This window comes from Mugil cephalus, chromosome 18 (assembly GCF_022458985.1).
Source record: "Mugil cephalus isolate CIBA_MC_2020 chromosome 18, CIBA_Mcephalus_1.1, whole genome shotgun sequence".
Classification (NCBI taxonomy): Eukaryota; Metazoa; Chordata; class Actinopteri; order Mugiliformes; family Mugilidae; genus Mugil; species Mugil cephalus.
In genome coordinates, this window is record NC_061787.1 from 1,187,833 (window position 1) to 1,211,960 (window position 24,128).

General features: G+C 41.2%; 2 protein-coding genes and 3 non-coding genes across 8 annotated transcripts in view; 3 read left to right on the forward strand and 2 right to left on the reverse strand.

Annotated features, from left to right (window-relative positions):
• The first annotated feature begins 1,900 nt into the window (after positions 1-1,900).
• On the forward strand, positions 1,901-11,889 carry LOC124995758 (coagulation factor XIII A chain-like). Its single transcript, XM_047568412.1, has 18 exons — positions 1,901-1,943; positions 2,699-2,776; positions 2,899-3,007; positions 3,144-3,317; positions 3,957-4,205; positions 5,090-5,208; positions 5,284-5,391; positions 6,118-6,292; positions 6,910-7,048; positions 7,911-8,014; positions 8,098-8,186; positions 8,283-8,436; positions 8,566-8,675; positions 9,228-9,393; positions 9,484-9,638; positions 10,336-10,472; positions 10,566-10,671; positions 11,568-11,889. The coding sequence occupies exons 2-18, from the start codon at positions 2,732-2,734 to the stop codon at positions 11,601-11,603; spliced, it is 2,175 nt and encodes a 724-aa protein (XP_047424368.1). The 5' UTR covers positions 1,901-1,943; positions 2,699-2,731; the 3' UTR covers positions 11,604-11,889.
• A 966-nt stretch (positions 11,890-12,855) lies between these two features.
• On the reverse strand, positions 12,856-12,927 carry trnaa-ugc. The gene has a single exon. It is a non-coding gene; the product is annotated as a tRNA-Ala (tRNA).
• Positions 12,928-13,694: 767 nt separating this feature from the next.
• trnaa-ugc lies at positions 13,695-13,766 on the forward strand. Its single transcript has one exon. It is a non-coding gene; the product is annotated as a tRNA-Ala (tRNA).
• A 220-nt stretch (positions 13,767-13,986) lies between these two features.
• trnag-ucc lies at positions 13,987-14,058 on the reverse strand. Its single transcript has one exon. It is a non-coding gene; the product is annotated as a tRNA-Gly (tRNA).
• Positions 14,059-15,946: 1,888 nt separating this feature from the next.
• Positions 15,947-24,128, forward strand: part of LOC124995797 (E3 ubiquitin-protein ligase HECW1) — a 57,715-nt gene continuing 49,533 nt past the window's right edge. For 2 of the 4 annotated variants that reach the window (XM_047568476.1, XM_047568478.1), the window contains exons 1-2: positions 15,947-16,137; positions 23,374-23,431. In XM_047568476.1, coding sequence (XP_047424432.1) covers positions 23,405-23,431 — 27 coding nt within the window. In that variant the 5' untranslated portion in view covers positions 15,947-16,137; positions 23,374-23,404. The remainder of the gene's footprint in view (positions 16,138-23,373; positions 23,432-24,128) is intronic. The other 2 variants (XM_047568475.1, XM_047568477.1) reach the window with 1 other exon arrangement.

Sequence of the window (24,128 nt, forward strand, 5' to 3'; positions counted from 1 at the left end):
AACAAAAGCTCGAGTCTCAGGAGGTTAAACATCTTGTTTTTTTTTTATTCATGATTTCTGTGGTTTCCAGTTTAAACAGATATAGTAATTATTTATTTACACATAAACTCTCAAAGTTCACATAGAGAATATGGATTACACAGCGTTTTAACCAGTAAAGATAAAAGATAAAAATAAATTATTAAATTAAAAACCCTGCCAGTACTGATCTCCAGGTCTTGGTCATGTGTGGTCCAGTTTTCAGACTGTGAATCTACATTAATTCAAATAACACTTGATTCTTTTTTGTAATTAAACTTATTCCAGACTGAACGAGCTGCTGGTACCAGAGAGGAGATAACTCTCCACACCAGCAGGTGGCAGTAGTCTGTGTTCTCCTGCAAAGATCTACAGGGCCAATCGGACGGTTTGGATCAGCTGTGTGGTGGTCGGTGGCTGTGGACTTGTATTAGTTTACAGGTAGATGGCTGAAATTCAAACAGAGTCACATACGGAGCTAAGCTACACACAGACACACAGACACACAGACACACCACAAAAACACAGACGGTGTCAAACATACAGACAGTGGGGTCAAAGGTCACCAGCAGTCATAGACTGATCACAGCCTGACGGTGTCAAGAGTTTGACCCTCCTGGTTTAGGTTTCTCTTTACTGATTCTAACCTGTTATAGGTTTATTTTTATTAACCGGTGCCTTGTGTTCTTACTGTGCGACTGTGGACAGTGATTTCTGTGATGTCGGTCTGAGCGGTGACTGAGGTCAGAGCCATCATTAAGTGTCACTTAGTTTGGGTCGAGGTCACCCTCACACACACACACACATAACTCTTCCTTTCCTCTTCCTCTTCTTCTTCTTCTTCTTCTTCTTCTGCTTCTTCTTCTTCTTCTTCTTCTTCTTCCTCTTCTTATTGTTCAAAGAAAGTATTGCACAAGAGTGTGGTCCCCACAACTTAATAAAAACTAGAACACACAGATAAGATAGGACTTTATTTATTGGGGTTTATTTAGAGTGTAACAGCAGCAGGGAACAACAGCACGAGATACAAAAAGATGGAATAATAAGAGAAACTATAAATGGGAAATATGGTTATTGTACAGAAAATAGATTTTTTATAATGTTGTTTTACACTGAAAATCATGAAAATAAAAGAATGTTATAGGCGGTTTAGAGTTCTACGTTAAGTTGGTGCAGAACCTGACGTGCACGGCCCCAGAAATGTAGCATAAATAACAGAAGTAGTTAAAGGAAACATGCGACGTGGAGCAGCTTTCTGCACGTGTTCAGTTACACAGAAACAGCTTCCAGCAAAACTGATTCAATGTGAATACACTGAATTTATAGCATCTCTGTCCCAATATGCATTGAGTCACGAGACATAACTGCTCTGTTATACTGTACTGTCGTTAGCGTTAGCTTAGCATAGTCACTGTGTCATTCAGCTTCTACTGGAAGGAAATGAGCTGCACTGAAAGAAATAAAAACATCCATATTTACGGTTATTTTGGTGAAAGTAACTTAAAATGAATTCAAAGACAGTAATATTATAATTTAACTAATAAGTAATGTTTTATGTTTCTGAAGTAACTTGTCCAACACAGACAGAGTCAGACTGATGAGGTAAAAGTATGAATCACTCACACCGGTGTAGGTTATGACGTCTAGTCCCACAGTAAAAGACCTTTATTAAGATCTGATCACATCATGATAATCACATTATTTATTCATTTATTCATTTGTTAATCTCCGTCCTGACGTTTTCAGAGACCTGCACTAAACTCAGAGTCTAACTCCACACGCACCACGTCTCTTTTAATGAAGTCGTCCTCAGAAGCGACTGTGTTTGTGAAAAGAGGAAGCAGAGTGTGAATATAAAGAGACGCTGAACTTCATCCACTCATCCTCTGACTGACGAGAGGCTGGAGCAGAACTTCATCTGAGCGGTGAGTCCTTCATTTCCTTCACGAACAGCTTTACTAATCCAATATAAGTCAATATCATTTTAAAGAGAAGAATATTTTAAAGCCAAAACCAAGAAGTAAAACTACAGCTACTAAAAAAAAAAAAAAACACAAAAGGTTTAGAGTTCTGACAGAAATACAAATTAAAAATTAGAATTTATCTTATTATTATAATAATAATTATTATTTTTAAGCAGAAACTATATATATTTAAATATTCTGTTGTGCAAAAGTTTCCAGATTTAAAACTGTCCTTATATTAATATAATATTTAATAATATTTAATATTTTGTACATTTATCAAACATGTGGATATTTTTCTTACCTTATTTGAGATTGTTTATATAAATGACATTTTGTCTTTTAATCTAAAAATCTTTACATTTTGATATTTGACAAGAACAATTAATATCCATAATTTCATGATACCGATTTAACTATTTTTATAACTTTTTTATAACTATTACATCTAAACAGAAATATTTTATCCCATAATATTGAGTTAGTGAACTTTCTAACTTAATAAATTATATAGTTTTTAATTAAACCTTTTAGTTTTAAATAAGTATTTTGACTTTTGTGCGACATTTAATTCTTTTTTTTTTTATTCATTGTTATACATATGTTTTAATTTTATGCATTAATTAAAATGTTGTTTGTGTTGTTGAGAGAATATTTTCTTAATCCTGTCGTCAGCTTTTATTTTTTGTGCTGATGTATTTTCTCTTTTCCTGCAGTCGTCTCATCGTCTCCTCTGACCCTGAACCATCATGTCTCGTACAACCAACCAAACCAGGGGGCGCTACACCCAGCCGGTAAAACACAGAAAACTAATTGTTATTGTTTCACCTGAAACTACAAAAGCGACCAGATGATTATTCCACGTAGAGATTCTTTCTTTATTAAACAGGAGTAAAGTTTAAGTGTCTTTGTTCAGGTGCCGACTTCTAACTTGGAGGATTATGAGGGAGATTTTCCAGAATTTGAGCCGTTTGAGGACGAACCTGGATCTGAGGCCGCGCCCAGATCTTACCCGCCTGCAGGAGGTCAGTATGTTCGTCGGAGAGCTGCTGTTTCTGTATATTTTTATACTTTCTTTCTTCATATTCTCGTCTAATTGTTTCCCATACGTGGGATAAATCTACAGTGTCTTAACGCGCTCGAACACGCTCACCTGTGCAGGTCTGATCGTGGAACACATCGACATGTGTAAGGAGATGAACGGGCCGAAGCATTACACCACCAGCTACGACAACCCCAACCTGGTGGTCCGTCGAGGCCTGGACTTCACCATACGCCTCACCTTAAACCGGCCTCTGACCGAACACGACGACTTCCAGCTCGAGTTCCTGATCGGTGCGTTTAAAGCCGCGCTGCCTCTTTTTTGTGTCTTTATTGATTTATTTGGGATATTTGCTCACTTACACTCAGCCAAAACATTATGACCACAGACAGGAGAAGTGAACAACATTTAAACCGTCTTGTTCCACCTGTTCACTGTTCTGCTGGGAAACTTTTGGGCCTATTTTTCATCATGTGGATGTTGTTTAGACGGGCAGCACCGGCCTGGACCAGACCAGCCCCACCCACCACACAGCAACGACACCCTCTGATGGTGCACACACAGAAACGCTTTAAGAACAAGTCAAAAACATACACTAGGCCCCTCCCCTCAAAGACCCCCACTAGCAATATCAGGTCATAATGTTATGGCCTGATCAGTGTAAGTGAAGGTAATCAGAATACTTGTTCATTTATTTATTACATCCACATCCAGTAAACGGACTGAAGTGAGGCGGAGGCTCGTTAACTAATTAGCTGACACTCGTTAACTGTCTCTGAACAACAGACGACCTCAGATCATTAAGCAGCTTCACATTCGTTTCACTGGTTCATTAGTGCACATGTTCCCCACGGCCCACTCATTAGCAAGCACACACACACACACACACACACACGGGTTCTGTCTGTGTCACATGTCTGTTTGCCCCCCAGGCTCCAACCCTTCAGCCAATAAGGGCTCCCTGGTGGTGGTGCCTTTCGGCCCCCGTGAGGGAGGCCCCTGGTTGGGCCAGATTCTGGACGTTCAGGGACAAGTTGTGGTGCTCAGCATCACTCCGGCCCCCAACTGCATTGTGGGCAAGTTCCGGATGTACGTGGCCTTCGCGGTGGGCGGGGGTATGGAGCGGTCCAAGAGGGACGCCGCGACCGACGTGTACGTGCTGTTCAACGCCTGGTGTCCAGGTACAAACCAGCGTCGTTACAAATACACACACACATACATGTTCAAAATACCGACTGCTTCATAGTTCCCCTCACAATCAGTGCATTAGCTCAGGGGATGTTACACCTGGTCACTGTAGGAAATATCTGCTTTTCTTTCCAAAATAACTACATATCACTTTCCACTTCAGTTTAATATTACTGAGTTTGTTTCACTGTTTTTACTTAGTCACAAACTGAATCAGTGTGCAAGAAAAATAACACTTCATTTACAATAGCAGTCATGATTTTATTTCTAACAACGACGTCTGGCTTTCTGCCTGACTATGGTGCCGTGCAGTGAATAGTTTGTGCTGATGAGCCCTTTCATGCATTCGTTTCTTTTCTTTCGTTCTTTTCGACCAGAAGCCTAATAATTGTCTCAGTTTGTGTAGTTATTCTCTCACTTTTAATATTACAGTAAAACTTGATACTTAATTTATCCTGAGAGAAATTCAGTGTCCAGTGTCATACAGAACAATACAACAACAACAACAACAACAACAATAATAATGCCTGACTATTGTGTTGTGTTGCCTAAAAGAAAATACATATGGTTTGTTTGGTGAAAAGCCTTTTTGGATTCAATGCAGCCTAATAATTCTTAAAATAAAAGACACTTTATTTCTGAATAAAATTCAATATCCAGGTGCATCATTTCACAGACAGAGGAATTACAGTTAAAAAAGATCATTTATATATTATAAAATGAAATAAAAATAGAGTGAGTCACCCTGACGGGTACATTCTCAGATCTGTGACAGAGTCCAGAGTTTATTCACGCGTCCGTCCACCGGATGTGGACGTGAGGAATCTTTCCAGGAGACATGTTGAGCGTTTCTTTGTGCGTTTCTTTGTGCGTGCAGAGGACACCGTGTTTCTCCCTAACGAAGCCGAGCGGATGGAGTACGTCCTCAACGACGTCGGTGTCATCTTCAATGGGTCGGTCGGGGCCGTGGCGTCTCGGAACTGGGTGTACGGGCAGGTACGCAGCCAATAAACACACACAGACACACAACGTCACAACGCGCGCGGCTGTTAACACGTCATCTCCTCGCAGTTTGAGAAAGGTGTGCTGGATGCCTGCATCCACCTCCTGGACGTGTGTCACATGCCCATCGACGACCGAGGAGACGTCCTCAAACTGGTCAGGATGGGATCGGCCGTGGTGAGAACACACATTCACTCCACATGTTTGTCCTCATCCTCAAAGGATCCGTCTCAGAGGTCGTCATTTGGATTTAACCCTTTAGCCCCTGACGAGGACAAATGTCTTTCTCTTGTCTATTTTAGCAAGTTTTAACAATTCAAACTCAAATTTCATAATACTCAATTTTTACACTGTTTAATCTAAACTGTTACTATTAAGGGACAAAAGTGTCCTCAGCCCAAAACATCACATGTTAATATTTATTTCTACATTTTTATTTTTATTTTTTTTATACTTAAATCTTTTAATCCAACTTTAGTCAACTTTTATAAAAACAAAAAACCCACAAGTTGAATAATTTGAATAAATATTTTCTATTATATTATCTTATATTATGTTATATAATATTATATTACATTATTGGACATGTCAGTATATTTTTTGCAGTGACTTTTAACCCTTTTTAAGTTAATGTTTGTGATATTGTGTGACGGTGATATTCAGAGGTTTGGTGTTTGTGATTAGTACGGACACTTTTGGCTTTTTGGTAATAATGTAACAATTTTAAATTCATGTATGAGGTTAAAACTCCCACATTTTAGAACTAGTGGATGTAAACCATCTTTGTACCTGAAGTCATTTTACTTCTCAATTCAACAAGTTGAGAAAAGTTGACAAAGAGTCCTGTTACTGAGTCCTTGCTGCGTCCGTGCTGTGTTGTGGTTCCTCGAATCCTTCCCTCAGATCAACTCTAACGATGATAACGGTGTGTTGGAGGGGAACTGGAGTGAGGACTACTCCATGGGCACCTCCCCCACCGCTTGGACAGGCAGCGTCTCCATCCTGCTGCAGTACGTCAACTCCAACAGCCCGGTCCGCTACGGCCAGTGCTGGGTGTTCGCTGGAGTCTTCAACACCTGTAAGACGCCAGACAACACAAACACATGTCACACAACCAAACACTCATTCATTCATGTCCTGGTTGTGAAAAACTATAAAACAAAACAAAAAAACCCTTTAATTCCTAACTTCATTACCTTCTGTTTACATACGTACGGTTTATTATTTTATATAAAGAATCCTTTTTTATTCCGTCTCAGCCGAGTGTCAAAGCCTCAAGGAAACGATTTAAAGCTTTTAATAAATAACAGAAATCCTTAACATGCAACAACAACTTACAAACAGACATGTAACAGACAGTTGGTCCATTTAAAATACAACAACAAATAAATCGATGCAGCGATCATGGAGAGAAGTAAATAAGTGGAATAAAGACGCTGCAGCATATTTCTGTATTTATATTGAATTATATATGTTTCTCTGTAACAATTAAAGTTCTTAAATCCTTAAATATTAAATATTCCTAACATAAACACTGAGTTAAACATGCACTGATAGAACTCTTTTCTTAAAGATGGAGATGAATATGAAGTTTTTAGTTTCTCATTCTCTGCACATTAATCTGCTCTTTGGTGTCAAAGAATGAGACAATACGTGCGTGAAGCGAATGTTCTGAGTTGTTCCATGTCCTCACAGTCCTGCGGTGTCTCGGTATCCCGTCGAGGGTCATCTCCAACTTCAACTCAGCTCATGACAACACGGGGGACCTTAAGACGGAGCTCATCTTCAAACCCGACGGCTCCATGGACAGACGCGCCAGCAGAGACTCCGTGTGGTCGGTCCAAACTCACGTACACAGAAAACGCAAAGACAAGATAATAATACTTTACTGATCCTCAAAAATTAAGCAGGACAGAGACAACAGACGACAATAAGATGAAAAATGTAAAAAAAATAGTAAAATACCAGACAGATTTTATATATTTGGGTATTTGTTTTTTTCAGCCTGATTTGATTTTAACCTGCAATCTGAATATTTATTTTTAATTTCCCTGATTTTTTTAATTTAATTTAATCTATGTTCATTTTTAATTTAATTTAGTTGTTAATAAAATAATATTTATGCCAAAAATGAATTATTTTTAATACATTTAATTCATTTATTTTTAATTTTTATATATTATTTATTTATTTGTCATATTTTTACTTTACTGACCCAGATTGGGAAAATTGTAATAAAGTAGGACAGAGACAACAATGACATGAAAAATGTGAAATTAGAAAATAAGAAAATACCAGATGTATTTTGAATATTGCATATTTGTTTTTCCTGATTTTAACCTGCCTAACCTGTCTAAACATTTATTTTTACACACTTTTGTCAAAAAAATCATGATTTTTTTTAACTTATTCTTTTAATTAATTAAATTTTTTATTTAATTTAGTTGTTATTAAAGTAATATTGATGCAAAAAATAATAGTTTTTTAAATATTTATTTATTTTTTTATTTGTATATGTATTTATTTATTTGTCATATTTTTAATCTTTTGTTTTCCATTTTCTCTTTCACGCTTGCTCTGCAGGTTTCAAGTCAGATTTTGTAAAGTGTCTTGAGACAATGAATATTTTTGTTGACACTATATAAATAGAATTGAATTGAGAATTTGAAAATACCATCTTGTGTGCGTGTGTGCAGGAACTTTCACTCCTGGAACGAGGTATGCACGACCCGTCCGGACCTGCCGCCAGGTCTGGGGGGGTGGCAGGTGGTGGACGCCACCCCCCAGGAGACCAGCGACGGTAGGACAGACGGACAGAGAGACAGGTGGAGATGAATTAACAGCAGGAGTCACGATGAGCTCGTCTCCGTGTTTGATTTTCAGGAAATTTCCGCTGTGGTCCGGCCTCCGTCGCTGCCATCAAGGAAGGTCTGCTGTGTCACCCATTTGACGCCAGATTCGTCTTTGCTGAGGTGAGTAAGAACATGTTGCTACGAGGCTGATGTATGTTTTGGAGAGGTGGTGGGGGGCGGGGCTTTGTCTTCACAGTGTGCTGATGTGTCCTCCAGGTGAACAGTGACATGATCTGCCTGAAGAAGGACAAGTACGGGATTCTGAGTCCATACAGGGTGGACAAGACGTACATTGGACAGTTCATATGCACCCAAGCTGTGGGCAGCATGACGTATGTGGACGTCACACACACCTACAAGCACCCTGAAGGTAACACACACACACACACACACACACACACACACACAACCAGAACCAAGGAAACAAACACAGTAATAAAATACTTTAAAATGAGACAGATTAGAGGCCTAAGAGTCCTGGACCGATGTGTGTCTGCAGGGAGCGCGGCGGACAACAGCACCATGGCTCGGGCCGAGGAGTACGGCTGTGAGAGGGATCACTCCAGAGTGGTCGAGGCTCAGGTGTCTGCCGACATCAGAGCTGAACAGGTAACACGTCTGTTTGGGATCCATTCACTTCTGTGGGCGTGTCTGTTCTCTTCTTATTATAGTTTGGTGTTGTTTTATTAAAAATAATAATAATAATAAAAAAATATTTGAGAGCAAACAATTATTGTGTCGTAAACGAAAGTCACGCCTCTATGTTTTGTTTAAAAACAGATTGAAATAATAACAATAAATATGTGCTCACACGCCACGTTCGCCTAGTGACGTCCCTGCTTAATAATAATAATAATAATAATAATAATAATAATAATCATCATCATGGTGATAGCAGTACACAAATCAAGTAATAAACTCATGACATGTAAAAGTATAAATCTGTAAAAACACGAACAAAGAAAATGAAAATAAACCAAACCAAAATGAATTTGTCCCAGGTGAAACTGCTCCTGTGTAATTAGGGCTTTAGGTTCGTCGTGGGGGTGGGGATGGCGCAGCTCATGGGGTGTCAGGTGCTCGATGACGACGATGATGAAGATTTGTTCCACGTGTGAGGAGCTTAAAAATAACCAATGTTCACAACTCTCCCATCTCCAGTGCCACCTGGGTGATGACGTGAACCTGGTGGTGACTTTCCACAACCGGGGAGAAGACTCCAGAATCGTCAAGGCCCACCTGGAAGGATCGGTCGTGTTTTACACCGGAGTCACAGCCAGTCATTTCAAAAACCAGGACTTCACTGTGGAAGTGCCTCCGCAGCAGAGTGAGCAGCGCCGGCCTGAGGAACCTCTGGGGGTCTCTGGAGAACCGAGCCCCATCTAACTTTGACTTGGTTTGTGTTTGTGTCCTACAGAAACCAGTGTGACGATTAAGGTCGCGGCGCAGGACTACATGCCTCACCTGCAGTCTCAGCTCAGTCTCAGCTTTGTCCTGACCGGAAAGTCAGCCAACCAATCACTGTCGGCCATCAAGGTGGTCAGCCTCCTGACCCCCCCGCTCAGCGTGATGGTAAAACACACACAAACATGTGCACACACACAAAATAGAACAGTTAAACACTGCCTGGCCAGAAAAAGAGAAGTCGCCACCAAAAGTATTTTGTTGGACCACCAACTGCTGTGCTCATACTTTGGACAACTAGGCTCTTCATCGCTTCATCATCCCTCTGTAACAGGGTCAGTCTGGACTCCTCAGACCTCATGACCTCCCCCCATGTCTCCAGAATCTTTGTGCTGCTCCCTAGCAGACTGGAGCCTTTTTTCCCGGTTGTCCTCCCTGATTAGTGGTTTTCTGTTCAGTCCCAGTCCCTTGAGTTCCCTTCACATTGTCCATGGTGTGAAATGTTCTTCCTTCCACTATTAAACAAAGCCCTGAGTTCTACTGCTGCTTTACTAACGTTTCTCCATCAATCAGGGTTTATTTCTTCCTGGTAGACCATGGTTCTCCACTGTCCTTCCAGTCTGGAATAAAGTTCTTTAGTAGTTTCTAGATGTTTCCTCTGCTTGATGCAGCCAATGATTTGACCCTTCTCCACCAGACTAACATCTCCTGTGTCTTTACACATGGTTGTTGAAGAAATGAGAAGCTCCTCGTTGCATCAGCTGGTCTTAAATAACTTGTTGAACTAATTATCCACCAGGAGGCGCTGGACTATTAGTTAAATCCAGGTGGAGACTTCTTTTTTGATTCCTTCCTCTTCTTCCAGGTGAGCGGCTACCCTCGTGTCCAGCAGCAGATGTTTGTGACTATATCCTTCACGAACCCCTTCACCTTCCCTCTGTACAACGTGTACCTGTTCTGTGAGGGAGCTGGACTCATGAGCCTCAAGAATCACTTCTACAGGTGGACATGCCTCTGATAACCTGCAGACAGACAGACAGACAGACAGACAGCAGCCTGTTGCCTACGTTTAACACCTCTGTTTGTGTGTTTCAGTGTCATTGGGCCTAATGCTACCGTGTCCTGGCAGGAGATGTTCGCCCCTCGGCTGAAAGGATCCCGACGCATCACTGCACTCCTGGACTGCAACGAACTGCGCCAGGTAAACACTACAGCCAGGACCGGCTGAGTTCACAATTTCCTGAATTAAAACCTCTTTCAAGAGAAGTTGAGTCGAATGAAACTTTAGAAAAGTAAAATAATTTACAGATCGTAAAAATCCAGATATGTGGCTAACCCTAGCCCTAACCCTTTATTTTACCTACTACTAAACTATCTAAAGATCAGAACACGCAAACTACTGGTGTACAATTAGCATGCTAATGTGTCTGCTAACGCACACATTATTAATTGTATTATATATTACATACATGCTACCTACAATGTACAAACCATAGACTGTATATAAATATCAGTACGGTCTGAGGGCGGAGCCAAAACATTGATGCCCCGCCCACACTTCCTCCAGACTCATTGTTTTTACAACTGTCATGGTCCCATTGGACCACTTTATAGAGCGGTTGGCACAGCAACTGGTGGTCGGCATTTTATCACATCCTGTTTCTATAGCGTCAAATAACGAGCTAAAACAAAACTTATCCGAATAAACGACACTCGAACATTCATCAACATTGTATTAACTACCTAAAATGACTGAGACCATCCTTGAAAAAAAGATTATCCGACGTGTATCTTAGTGTTTTAGTTTGGCCCAAGGCCCGCCCACTAACATGGAGGGGGCGGAGCTTATGGCCTATAGTGCAGCCTCCCGCCACCAGGGGGAGCTCTATTTGCATTAGCTTCACTTTAGAGCACCTGTATTTATTTATATAATCTATGGTACCAACCAACAAGCTAATATTAAATATATATATATGTAATTTAATAATTATGCCGTTAGCACGGTCTCTAAAGAGTTAGCATTAGCATCTTATAAGCTAGTCTAACGAGCACAAATCAGAAAGGTTGCTCAGTTTCTCCTTCTTTTTTTTTTTCCAGGTACAAGGACATGTTGACGTGGTTATTTCAGACTGAAGGCATTGATTGACAGCTCTGTGACCCCACCTCCTCCACCAATCAGCATCAGCAACAAATTTTGTTAAATTCATTTACATGCAGAAATCAACACTTTTAAATATATATAGATGATTAGATTTCCACACACACAGAGGTTTGTCTTCCCTTTTAGAATCAGACTTGTTTGATATTTGGTAACATTTAATGTGCAGAAACTGTTTTAAACTTTTGACGTACACACAAAAATTAAAATAAACGTAGAAATATCATTTGTCAGTTTATATTAAAAAATAGTTTTAGTACATTTACAAAGTGAAATAACTAGTTTTAAACTTTATTCAAAATGTTTTAAAGACACCAGTTCAAATCCAACACATTTCTTTAGTTTTTAAGTTAATACAAAGAAAACGTGGATGACTCACCAAGTTAAATCAGTTTGAAGAGTTTAAAGTGACTAAATCCGATATGAAAAATAAAGTTTGAGCAGAAAAGAATGAGTTTGACCTAAAATATTAATGAATCCACTTTAATCAATGAGCCCCGCAGACGTTCAGACCCCTGGTTCCTCCTGATCATCCTTCATTTATTATTTTCAGAATGAAAACATGATTTTGTTTTTGATTCTTTGCTTTTACACGTTGTAATAATCATTTATTCTATTAGCTACGAGCAATAAAAGCATCTTCAAAACCATTTAACGTGTTGCTGTTCGTTAACATCTTGGTCCAAACTGCTTTCAAAGCGGCTTCATCAACACCTGTACACACACACTGGTAAAACAATATAAAACAAATGTTAACAAACACTTATTTTTGTGACACCTATGATATGATACATATGAGCTTTCCTCTCTCCAAAGTAACTTGTACATATTGTCTTTGATCAGTCATTATTCTAAATGCAGGAAGAACGGAACAAGAAATTCACGAGATCCCAAACTCATCAAGTATCAGTCACTCAACATCAGTACGTTTACATGCATGTGAAAAAAACTAATTATTGCCTTAATCTGACTATAACCGGAGAACATAAGTGCATGTAAACATGTTACAAAACCTCCAAGAAGGTCAGTGGCAGAAGAAGAAGAAGGTGAACAGAGAGTGTGCATGTAAACGCACTGGTTTTCTTTATATATTCAGTTCCATGAACATAAATCTGAAGTGCAGGCTGCAGAACGTCTAAAGGCTGAAAGGACGCTGGAGGGAGGGATGGCTGGGGTCAATCTTCACATGGGTCTTTCATAAATATATCAGTGAACACCTGAAAATGTTGGAGATGCCGGGGATTGAACCCGGGGCCTCATACATGCAAAGCATGCGCTCTACCACTGAGCTACATCCCCTGGAAAAATGACAGCGTCCACATCCGTCACCGAGTTTAAATAGCTCTGAGTGTGAGTTCAAATCTCCCTCAGTCTTCTGCGTGTTCTTCTCCAACTATCAACACATAACAGAAAGTACACGCTGCATCAGTTTCCATCAACAATATAAAACAATTCCCAAACGACAAATAAATAAATAAATAATAATGATCTAGTTTGAGAAGGGACGGATGAAGCTTTTCTTGTTCTGCCTCCTCTATATCAGGTTATTACATATAAAACCAAGACAAAAATCATTCATCATTTTGAACGTTCTAAAATTATTTTAAAAATTCTGTAGCTCCAAATATTTATTTATTTCATAAAACCTATATTTGTTTTAATAAGTGTGATGTTATTGCACATTTTTATTTCATAGCTTTCCATGTTTTACTCCATAAACTGAAATGCACGTCTTTTTGTTGTGGGGTTTTAAATTTGAGTTTATCTCTTGAATCATATGTGTTGCAACATATTTCAAAGAATCTTTGAATGTTTTTTGGTAAGAGGTCTTTCCAAGCTTTAGATAAAGTTGGGGCAGTTTTAAAATGTACCAGGTCTCAGGTCTATTTCAGGGTGCATGACTTTAAAAACAGGTGATTTTGATCTGGATCCAGATCCTGCTCTAGTGTCTGATGTGGGAGCAGTGAGCTGTGGATCAAGACCTGTCAGTTTTAGTCTTTTCACTATGATCAGGGAGCCACCATGTAAAACCAGTGGTCTAGGTGTGTCCATAGCTGCTCCTCACAGGGGATGTAGCTCAGTGATAGAGCGCATGCTTTGCACGTATGAGGCCCCGGGTTTGATCCCTGGCATCTCCAGCATTAGTGTAGTTTGTTAAGCACTGACATATTGACAGAGGCCTATAAACCTTAATCTTGCTTGTCATTGTTCTTTGGACGCTGAATAACTTGTTAAACATCAAATATGCACCCTGTGTCTGCTGAGTGTAAACTGCTGCCCTACACCACTTTGCAACTACTTGTCTTTATGCTTATGTAGGAGTGGATGGTGACTACACTTTATTAAAAAGGGAAGGGCTGCGTTGGCCGGGAATCGAACCCGGGTCAACTGCTTGGAAGGCAGCTATGCTCACCACTATACCACCAACGCCATGATAAAAACACTGTCCCTGTCCTGGTGCGCGGGGAAACACTGCCCTGCATGATTTAGATGTTTCCTGCTCCAGCACCTGATTCAAACGAGTGGCAGCTTTTAGTTAAGTGTCATTTCAGAGAGCGCTTTCATATCTTTCACTCCACTTTATGCCCATTCTGCTGCATTTTGGTGAGAGATATTTGACAAATAAAGTTTTATTTAAGTCTGCAAAAATCAGACCAAGTCCATTTCTACATCTGTGCCTTCGCAGAACTTTACAACACAAAGAAAGAAAAAAGGAAATGCAGTAGATGTAACTGTGAGGACCTTGTGACTACCCCTCCCTCCCCCTTCTCCCTCCTCCTCCCTCCTGTCTCAGTTAGATGAATAGGCAGCTGCTCCTTATACTTCAATGAACCAAATGTAAGAGAAAGGAGCTGACGGAGGAACTGGAAGGAGGATGAGGAGAGGAGGAAAGCGAAGAGCAGATAATGTGAGGGGGTGGGAGGACATTTAGACTCATTGTCTTCTTTTCTTTCTCCCACTGTCTCTGTCCATTCACACACAGCCCTCTCACATACATGGATATTGCCGTATATTTAGAGGAATCTATTCCCAGAGGAAGCGAAGAAAGAGCAGCTGGTGAGTGATGTAATTCAGATGCATCAGCAGCTTCCGTCCACCAGATGACGCCAGAGGAACAGTCCACAAAGAGGAGCCTCCTGTCTGCAGAGACGGAGGTCCATCATCCTCCAGCTGTCTGGTCTGGGTGAGTGTCCGCGGTAGAACAGAACAACAAAGTCACAAATGGGTGTAAAATATCACATATTCCTGCGGTTATGAGTTTTACACAAGGGTTTTCCTGCAAACACTACTTAAAACATATGACATGTCTTTATCTTTTCTTGTTTTCTGTGTCTCTGTTTCATCAGCATGTGCAGCTGAACCATTATGAAACCAGTTAAACCGACCTCTTTAACAGGGATCCAGAGGAGAACGAGCTGTTTGTTCTTGTGGAGTCAAGCTGTGGTGTAGAAAGCTGCAGGGCTGGAGAACCCCAGGGTAACACACAGCGCCACAGAGCAGAGGCGAGAAAGAACCGGATAATTAGGGATGAAAGGGTTTCAAGTTTGTTGCTGAACTCCTTCCAGAAACTTCTTCTGAAGCCTTTTATACCCGTTATTGGGATGGGCCTTGTGTGAAACTTCACAACCTTAAAGAAGCTGAATTGCTAATGTCCCTCTGTTTTATATTTTGTTGAAGGTTATGTTTGAACCGTAGCACAACCACACCCACGTCTGTATCTGTTCATGCTGTCATTGCTTCCTCCTGTAGAATTCTGCTAAGACTAAACCTCCACCAGGTCAGAACAGACAGACCTGTCTCAAGGATTGAGTACGACGCATCAATTAATGCAATTAATTGTAATTTTATTTTTAATATATATTTTATTTTGTGTTGTCACACAAAAACGTCTATCTATCTATCTATCTATCTATCTATCTATCTATCTATCTATCTATCTATCTATCTATCTATCACTAGGGGAAAGCATAGTGCGCGTGCCACAGCGTGCGCGTACATAGGCTACGTGCTTACGACCTTACGTGTGCGTCTTTTGGTAGGTGGAGGGCGGGCCGAGTGGAAGAACCGCTTTCTGATTGGCTGTGAGGCTTTGGTCCCTCATGAGTCAATTGCGACGGATTTATCCCAAAACACGACGGGAAATCACATCTAAATGTACAGTTTTTAAAACCAAGCCGTCTAAGATAATAGGAAGTCATTATTTAAGAGCGTTACGTGGTATAAAATAGACTTTATAATATAAATATTGACAACGAAATTACAAATGTTACGGTTTTATGCTGGGCTCGCTGTGGCTGTGACCGGAAGTGGATGTTGCATTCAGGGTAACTTCACTGTGGTCCAGAGAAAGGAGGAGAGGATGTGACTGGTTTTCATGTGTGTGTTCCTCCTCCTGTCCCCCTTTTTTCCGTCGAAATGGGGCTCGGTGGAAATTAACCAACGCATATGTCCTCGACTTCTCACCCTTACCTTTGGAGAATGATCCACCGGCAGGTTATTTTATCCCAGGTAGGTCGTCTCCATTGTTGCCTCCTCCTCCTCCTCTTCCTCCTCTTCTAGCGGCCCAGCTCCTTGGCTCTGTTTCCCGCATCCCGTGTCCCTGAATTCTCTCCAAACGCCGAGTAATTTATTAATTAACAGCACAAAATTAGCAAGGAATGCGGGTTTGTGTGCGTGTGTGTTTTCCTGAGGTGGCTCTGCTGTCGCTTTCATCTTTCACTCGTTGATTAAATCACACAAATGATCATAAATAAAGTCACTATTGGCTGTTACGCGCACGCCGAATTAACGAGCATGCACCAAAATTAAAACACATGTGGTAAACACATTTCCTTGACATCTCAGTATTTGCCAGTGAACTGCGCAACATTAAATTAATTGATTTCCTAAATGGAGTTTGGTGTCACGCTAGTTTCTCATGATTTGGGATGCAGCACGAGTATATATGGAGAGTCCCCCCCACCATCCCACCACCCTTTCCCCGTGCCTTACCTCTTTGTGTGGGGATTCCCATCCTCAAAATCCTCTTAAATGCGGGGACAACAAACAATGTGTGTGTGTGTGTGTTTTCTCCTTTGTTTGGTTTTGTCTTCGGATGCCATGCAAACATCAGTCCATGCGTAATATGTATGAAAATGATGCATTTGTATCGATGTGACTCTGGGCTGCACATCAGCGGTTTGTCATGGTGAGTAAATCATCACCTTCACTTCCCTGCAGGAATATGTTTAATGTTTTTCATGTTTTTACATGACTAGACTTCCTCCGGGATTATACTTGAACAAATATCCTGCCAACTGAATTATATTATATTATATTATTATATAATATTGGTGTCGATATGTAAACGTATCAGGTGAACATAAAATACTTTAAGATTAATATTAGCCTCTTGATATATTAATATGAAAGCCCCCCCCCCCCCCCCCCTTTTTTTCATTTTACTTGTATGTTTACACCAATTAGCCACAACATTATGACCACTGACAGGAGAAGTAAACGACATTTAAACTACCTTGTGACAGCTCACTGTTGTGCTGGGAAACTTTTGGACCTGACATCGATTGGTGTGGACGTTACTTAGACATGTAGCCCCCCCATAGACTGAATCCCCCCCCCCCCCCCCCCCCCCCCCCAACAACTCTACACGCTCACACCCATCTCCATTCTCTGATGAGTCACTACAATATTAGGAACGTGGTCATAATGTTGTGCCTGATCTGTGTATATATTTAATTCTGTGTGTTTGACACAGTTTCATTACAAAGTATTAGTTTCTTCATGTCACTAAAGCTAAATAAGCCAAGTTCCAACATTTGTGGGAAAGATGTAGAGACCTTGAGCAGACTGAAAGTATCTGAGTTTACTCTGTAGAACGCTGTGAATGCAAAAAGAGCTCAGCGCCGAGCTCCAGAGTAAATGTTGTTACTGGAGTGTTTGGAGCACTCACAGTAAATGTTTGGTGTTAGTTCAGTAACTAGTTGGCTTATTTATGTATTTTTGCAGAGAGATGTCAGAAAGCCTGAAGATACTTATTAGAGTTTGGGTAAACATCAAAGCTCCAACACACAAAATCACTAAGCAGCAACCTACAGCTGTTTTCCCTTTAAAGGAAACCAACCAGTTTATGGTAAAGTGATGGAAAACATGATCAAAGCAGACTCGCGGTTTTATAACTAGTTGACTAAATAACTCTTAATTATTTATCGTTGTTTGTTTAATTTGTGCCGTAATCCTGCACAGGGTCCGTATTGAGAAAATTCGAATTTTTAGTGGATTAAAGGACAAAAGCAGTGATTTGCAGGCTTCACATTGGTCCCTGGCATAGTGGTGGACATGTTTTTTACTATTTTTGGACATTACATAAACCAAGCAAATGATAAATTAACCAGAATCCTGTTTGTTTGGGCCCTGCAGTGCACCACACGGGCTACAGAGACACAACAGCAGAACAGAGCTCGGTAAACTTGTTCCTGGAAGGACATTACACGGAGTCATATTGCAGGAAAAGAACACTTAAATACTTGGAGGAGCTGCTCATAATGTGCTGTTTATAGAGTTTGTATTGATTCACAATATGTTGCCCTGTGCAGAGAGAGACTCTGCCAGAAGTGGAACGTTCGCTCTGTGTTTGCTGGATGAGTCAGAAAATGTTTGCTCGCGTTTTACGTCAGTGACGTTTCATTTGTTGTGATTAGTATCTGTAGCACTAATTGCAAAGCTGGAATATATGTAGCTGTTGTTGTTTTTGTTTTTTTACAGAACAGCTGTATGGAGATTAGATGTGCATAGGAGCATCTTATCTTTTAATATTCAGCATCGGTCTGATCTTAAACGTTGGTCTCCTGTATCGTCTTTGCTCGTCTTCTCCTAGAGTCCAGTGGTTTCGGTCCAATAAATATTTCTTTCAGTCTCAGTTAATGTAGTTCAGCGTAAACGTTCAGCTACTTACTAATTTCTTCTTCTTTTTCTTCTGTTTTTGGCAGCGTTCACACTAGCCAGTCGCTACTAAAGTAGAAGAAGAAGATGGTTTCGGTTTATGACCACGTTTATACAAAAGACCAGTCTTGGCTGGAGCCTGATCCAGATCCAATCATTTTAAAAATGTCTGGATCGGTCCTGATACCAGTCGGCACGTCTCTACGTTTAACCCCAGCAGACTGCTGTAAACATGACACAGTGGGTTGTGAATGCCACAGTTGTTGGGCTCAGTTTTGGTTCTAGATAACAGCTGCATGAGCTGTTATGAGCTGCACGTTTGGAAAGATTAAAAAAAAAGAGCTGGAAGGAATTGAGTTTAGCAGATCTCTGTCTCTGCTGTGGGCTAGAGGCCTGGCTCTGGTGTGGATAATAGTGACATAACCACCTCTCAGCTCCACCGGTGACTAATGATGCTTCATTTTGGCCCAATTCATGGCACAAAGTGGCAAAGTGACCAGAAATATCCAACAGTTAGAGCAACATTACCATGATAGTATTAAGGTAACCTCATGGATGCTGGTGGCAGTTATCCATCACACACCTCAATGCACTGGACACTCCAGAGTCCAGAGCCAAAAAACACTAACCCGAACCCTTCTCTGTTCTTCAACAACCACGTGGAACGACACATCCTGTGGTGGTGGAGAAGATGTTAGGCTGGTGGAGAAGATTCAAATCATTGGCTGCATCAAGCAGAACATTCATCTAAGGAGACTGAAGCAGAACCGGGTTAAGAACCGTCCAACGCTGCATCATTAAAAACTGGAAGGATAGAGGGGAACCTTGGTCTTCCAGGAGGAAAAGTAGTCGGTGATGGGCGATCACTTTCATGTTTGGTGTAATCAGATGGAAGGAAAGCAGCAGTAGAACTCAGAGCTATGTTTAATAGTGTGAAGTGATTTGTAGCTTTAATGTGAGCAGATAAATGTCACTGTTCTAAGGGAGATCATTTCATAGTGATGCAGTCACAGTGTTTGTTGTCAGCAGCTGATCAACATAAGGCTGCTCTGCATTTATTTCACACTCTCATGTAAACAGCGATGCCACCCAGCTCCCACCTCGTCTACCACCACGCCATCCGAGAGTGCCTTTATTCAGAAATCTGTGCAGTAAGGCTTCATATCATGGTAGAGGTGAAATACACAACCCAACACGTCCTCACCTTCTACTGTTATTTAACTGAGTCCATGGCAGCTCTGTCACAGTTTGAAATGTGTTAACTGACTTTATTTAATTAAAAGCATAACTGTTTATTAATATGGGCGCCACTTCCTCTCATTATCCAGACTGATACGCGTCGAGAGTTTGGAGCCGGAGTCTGATCAGTACGGGCTGAGGGCGGAGCCAGATATTGATGCCCTGCCCACACTTCCTCCAGACTCAATGTTTTTATTTAATTAATGCTGCTCTGCCTCAAGGAAATGTTGGATTGTACACTGAACTTATTTTTTAAAGTAGTTTTTACAACTATCCACTTCATGGAGCGGTTGGCGCGGCAACTGGTGGTCACCATTATGTCACATCCTGTTTCTATAGCATCAAATAACAAACTAAAACGAAACTTATAATTCCAAATAATTGAAACTTGAACCTTCATCAACATCTTATTAACTACCTAAAATGACAGAAACTGTAATGAAAATAAAATTATTTGACTGTATTTTTAGTTTGGCACAAGTCCCGCCTGCTAGCATGGAGGAAGTGGAGCTTATGACGAGCAGCCAGCCACCAGGGGGAGCTCTACTAGCTTTGGCTTCACTTTAGAAGAGCTGCTCCATCTTTATACAGCCTGTGGTTAATGTGGGCTCTCTGGGGATGAGGCTGGGTGTGATGGCTGAATTAAGTAGCACAGGCGGGAAACGCTGAGGGAATCTGTTGTGGCTGGAGATCCAGGAACAGAGCGCTGAGGCGTCCAAGTAAAACTGAGAACACGGGATTAGAATGTAAATAGAAGAGTAAATGAAGAAAACAAGAAAATGGCTTCAACTGCAAATTCTACAGGCGTTTATCAATGCATTGTACTTACACCCTCATTCCTTCTACGACACAACCACCCTGTCCCTCAATATTAACAGAGATACACCGATCAGGCATAACATTATGACCACCTCCCTGTGGTATTGTCAGGCTGCATCCTGCTGGGGATGATGCTGCCGTCGAGGAGTGTCATTGCTATGGGGTGGGAGGGGCCTGGCGGGTCTAGGGGGGGGCTACATGTCTAAGTAACATCCACACCAATGATTACCACCTCCAAAGGTTTCCCAGCAGAACAATATCAAAGTAATGTCACAATATGTTTAAATGTTGTTTACTTCTCCTGTCAGGGGTCTTAATGTTGTGGCTGATCTGTGTACACCAGCTTTCACTAGAAGTTGAGAATAGATTAGATTGGAGGGTTTATGTGGACATGAATGATGAGACCTTAGCTGTCGTTACTGAAGGGGAGTGTTAACTGGTCCAAAGCCCGTTACTCACGGTACCGGATCAGCTGGTTTTTCCGGCCTCGTCCGTTCTCTGTGCTGAAAAGATTTTCACATCCTCTTGAACGTGATCATACCAGTTAATTATGCGAGTGTTGAAACGAGAAGGGAGGATGAGTGGGGATATTTCCCTGGAGATTTCTGTGCATGCTTGTCAGTGTAGCTAGCAGAGCCACCGCGCTAATAGTCGACTGTATAACTAATGAGCACTGCAGGGATTTCAACACGAGTTCTTGTAGTATGTCTTATTTATTTGAATGTGTGTGTCACATTGTGCCTACTGTAGTATTTGTACTCCAACTTCTGGAGTTAGGGATTATCAGGAACAGTATGAGGTGTGCATTTCTTCCATCCTGTCTAATTCACACTTTCTTCAGCTGCAGTAAAAGCATCTTGCAGGGCTTTGAATATCAGCAGGAACTATTCTTTTATATATTAATAGCAGCAGAGTCAAACAACTGCCTGGTAGATAAAGCATTAACATCGGTGCAGGACTAGTCATGGTAAATGATATTTGTGACATGGATTTTTCCTAATAGTGAGATTTCTGAAGAGAGGATCCAGGAAATGACTCAAAAATCAATGTTTTCAAATGATTTCCCAGTTTCTGGTGAGAAATACACCTTGAGAGGACCTGCTCTATTTTACCTGATTTCATCCTGTGCAATATATTTAATATTTACGATGATGTTTCTCGGGCTGTGAATGGGATTCTGAATAGTGTTTAGTAAAAGCAGCTGCATTTGTAGAGTTTTCTTTGAGAAGCTGTTTCATCCGAGTAGCTTCTTCAGTTCTGTTGGATCGGTGGGAAGTTGATGTGTAAGAAGGAAAAAACACAAACAGGAACTTTACAATCCGTCTCTAACTCACACAGTTACCTGGTTATTAGAACTAATGGGTCAGTATCTAGATGGTAATGGTTAGTGGTGGTTATTAAGTCAAGCAAGTTTCTGATGGTTTACAGAGCTGCCTGTTAAAACCTCAACTTCCCACCAGTTCATTAGAACCGAAGAATCTACTCAGATCAAACGTCTCCTCAAAGAAAACCACTTAAAAAGTCCAGCTGCGTTTCTTAAACGTCGTTCGGATATAGACCATGACCTGGATGACTGAGAACCTGAGTTATTTTAATGGATGTTTGTATTTCATTCTTCTTAAAAGCATCGCTGTGGTCTTTCCATCCGCTGTATCATGTGTACAATGACAATAAAGGCTTTTCTGTTTCTATTCTGGTGAGTGTTTTAACGAGCTATTAAAATATTAATGATATTTCTAGTTCCGCTGAGGGTGGAGATGCTCTGATGAACGCTGGGTGTAGTATTGATGAACCAAACACTGTATATAAATAATACGCTTCCTCTCATGCTATTTTCCCGGGGATACAGGCGGCGCCATGTTATGTCTGATCAGTACAGTCTGAGGGCGGAGCCGCTATGTTGATGCCCCGCCCACACTTCCTCCAGACTTGCTCTCGTTTTTGTTTCATTAATACGACACTCTGCTCCACCTCCACCAGCCACAAGGAAGCGTTGGATTATGTGTTGGATTATGCACACAACTCTCATCGGCCCACAGAGCGGTTGGCATGGCAACCGGGGGTGTCGCCATTATGTTACATCCTGCGTTTATAGCGTCAAATAACGAACTAAACTAAACTTATGCCGAAAATTGACACGTGAACATTCATTGGCATTATGTTAACTACCTAAAACGACAGAAACCGTCCTTTAAAAATGATTGACATGTATTTAAGAGTTTTAGTTTGTCCCGCCCACTAACATGAAGAGGTGGAGCTTATGGCCTATACTGCAGCCTCCAGCCACCAGGGGGAGCTCTACCAGCTTTGGCTTCACTTTAGAGGAGCTGCTCCACTGTGTGTTGAACACTCATAGCACCACCTCTGTTTGCTAACATCTTTTTGTCCTTTTCAGGCTCCTCTCCACTGCAGCAGCACCGACCATGTGACCATCCGTAGACGATGCACATGTTTCTGTTGCTGCTCTGAATGTGTTTTAAGTTCTGTCTGTTTCCTGCTGTATATCTGTGTTTTCCACGTGTCTCTGAGGAGGTCATCGTGTGTCTCTGTTTGTCCGTCTCTGCTTCTGCTCCTTCTCAGCTGTTCATATTTTTATCTGTCAAAAGATGAAGTATGAACCGTTGTTGATGATGATGTTTTTCCCTAAATGCCATACTTGGTTTGTCACCTGCTGCATTCACTACCTCTGCTTTTTTTTTTGTTTCTGTCGTTTGTAACACGCCACCCTTCTCCTCCCACTTCCCTCAGGTTTTGGTCTGCTTTGGGTTGACTGGTCATTATGCTGATGCAGCTCTGTAGTTTCAAGGTCAGTGCCCCCTCCCTCCACCCCCCCGTCCCCCCCGTCCCTCCCAGCCATCGCAGTCCCCCACCACCTTCCCCGTTTGACTGTTTGCCTCCACCAAGCTCCCACGTTGTTTGCAGGATTGTGGCATATTCATCTCATGTGGAGGATACTTTATTGTAGTCAGGCCTTTATCGTGTCATGTTTCTACCAACAACAGTATCAGTGATAGTCCTGCTACACAGTAATATAAATATAGAGCTATGGGTGCAGATGACCATGCTTTAGCACCAACTCCATGCAAAAACCAATAAGAATCCGAGGCGGGTTTGAGTCGTGCCCTGGAGCTGCTTCCTAACTGGAGCATCCTCTGATCTGATCCGAGCTCTCAGGACGGTAAAGTCTCTCCCTCACGTTTGGACTCGCTGGTGATGATGCTGCATCCTGCGTTGGTCAGAGCTTCCCAGACTGAAGACGGTGAAGTCTATCGGGTCGGTTCGCACCTTTAAAACACGTCCACAGGTTCAGAGAAATCCAAAAATCCACACTGAGAAATGGTCATTGGTGATGATGCGCTGTCTATAAGGAATATTTTTTCCTGCCAGTGGATCCACTGGACAAAATAACATCCATAACAAACTTATGTATCTGCAACCAACTAAATAACGATTAGTGTTCCAATTATGTCATTATACTGCAATAATTATATTTAATGGTGTTT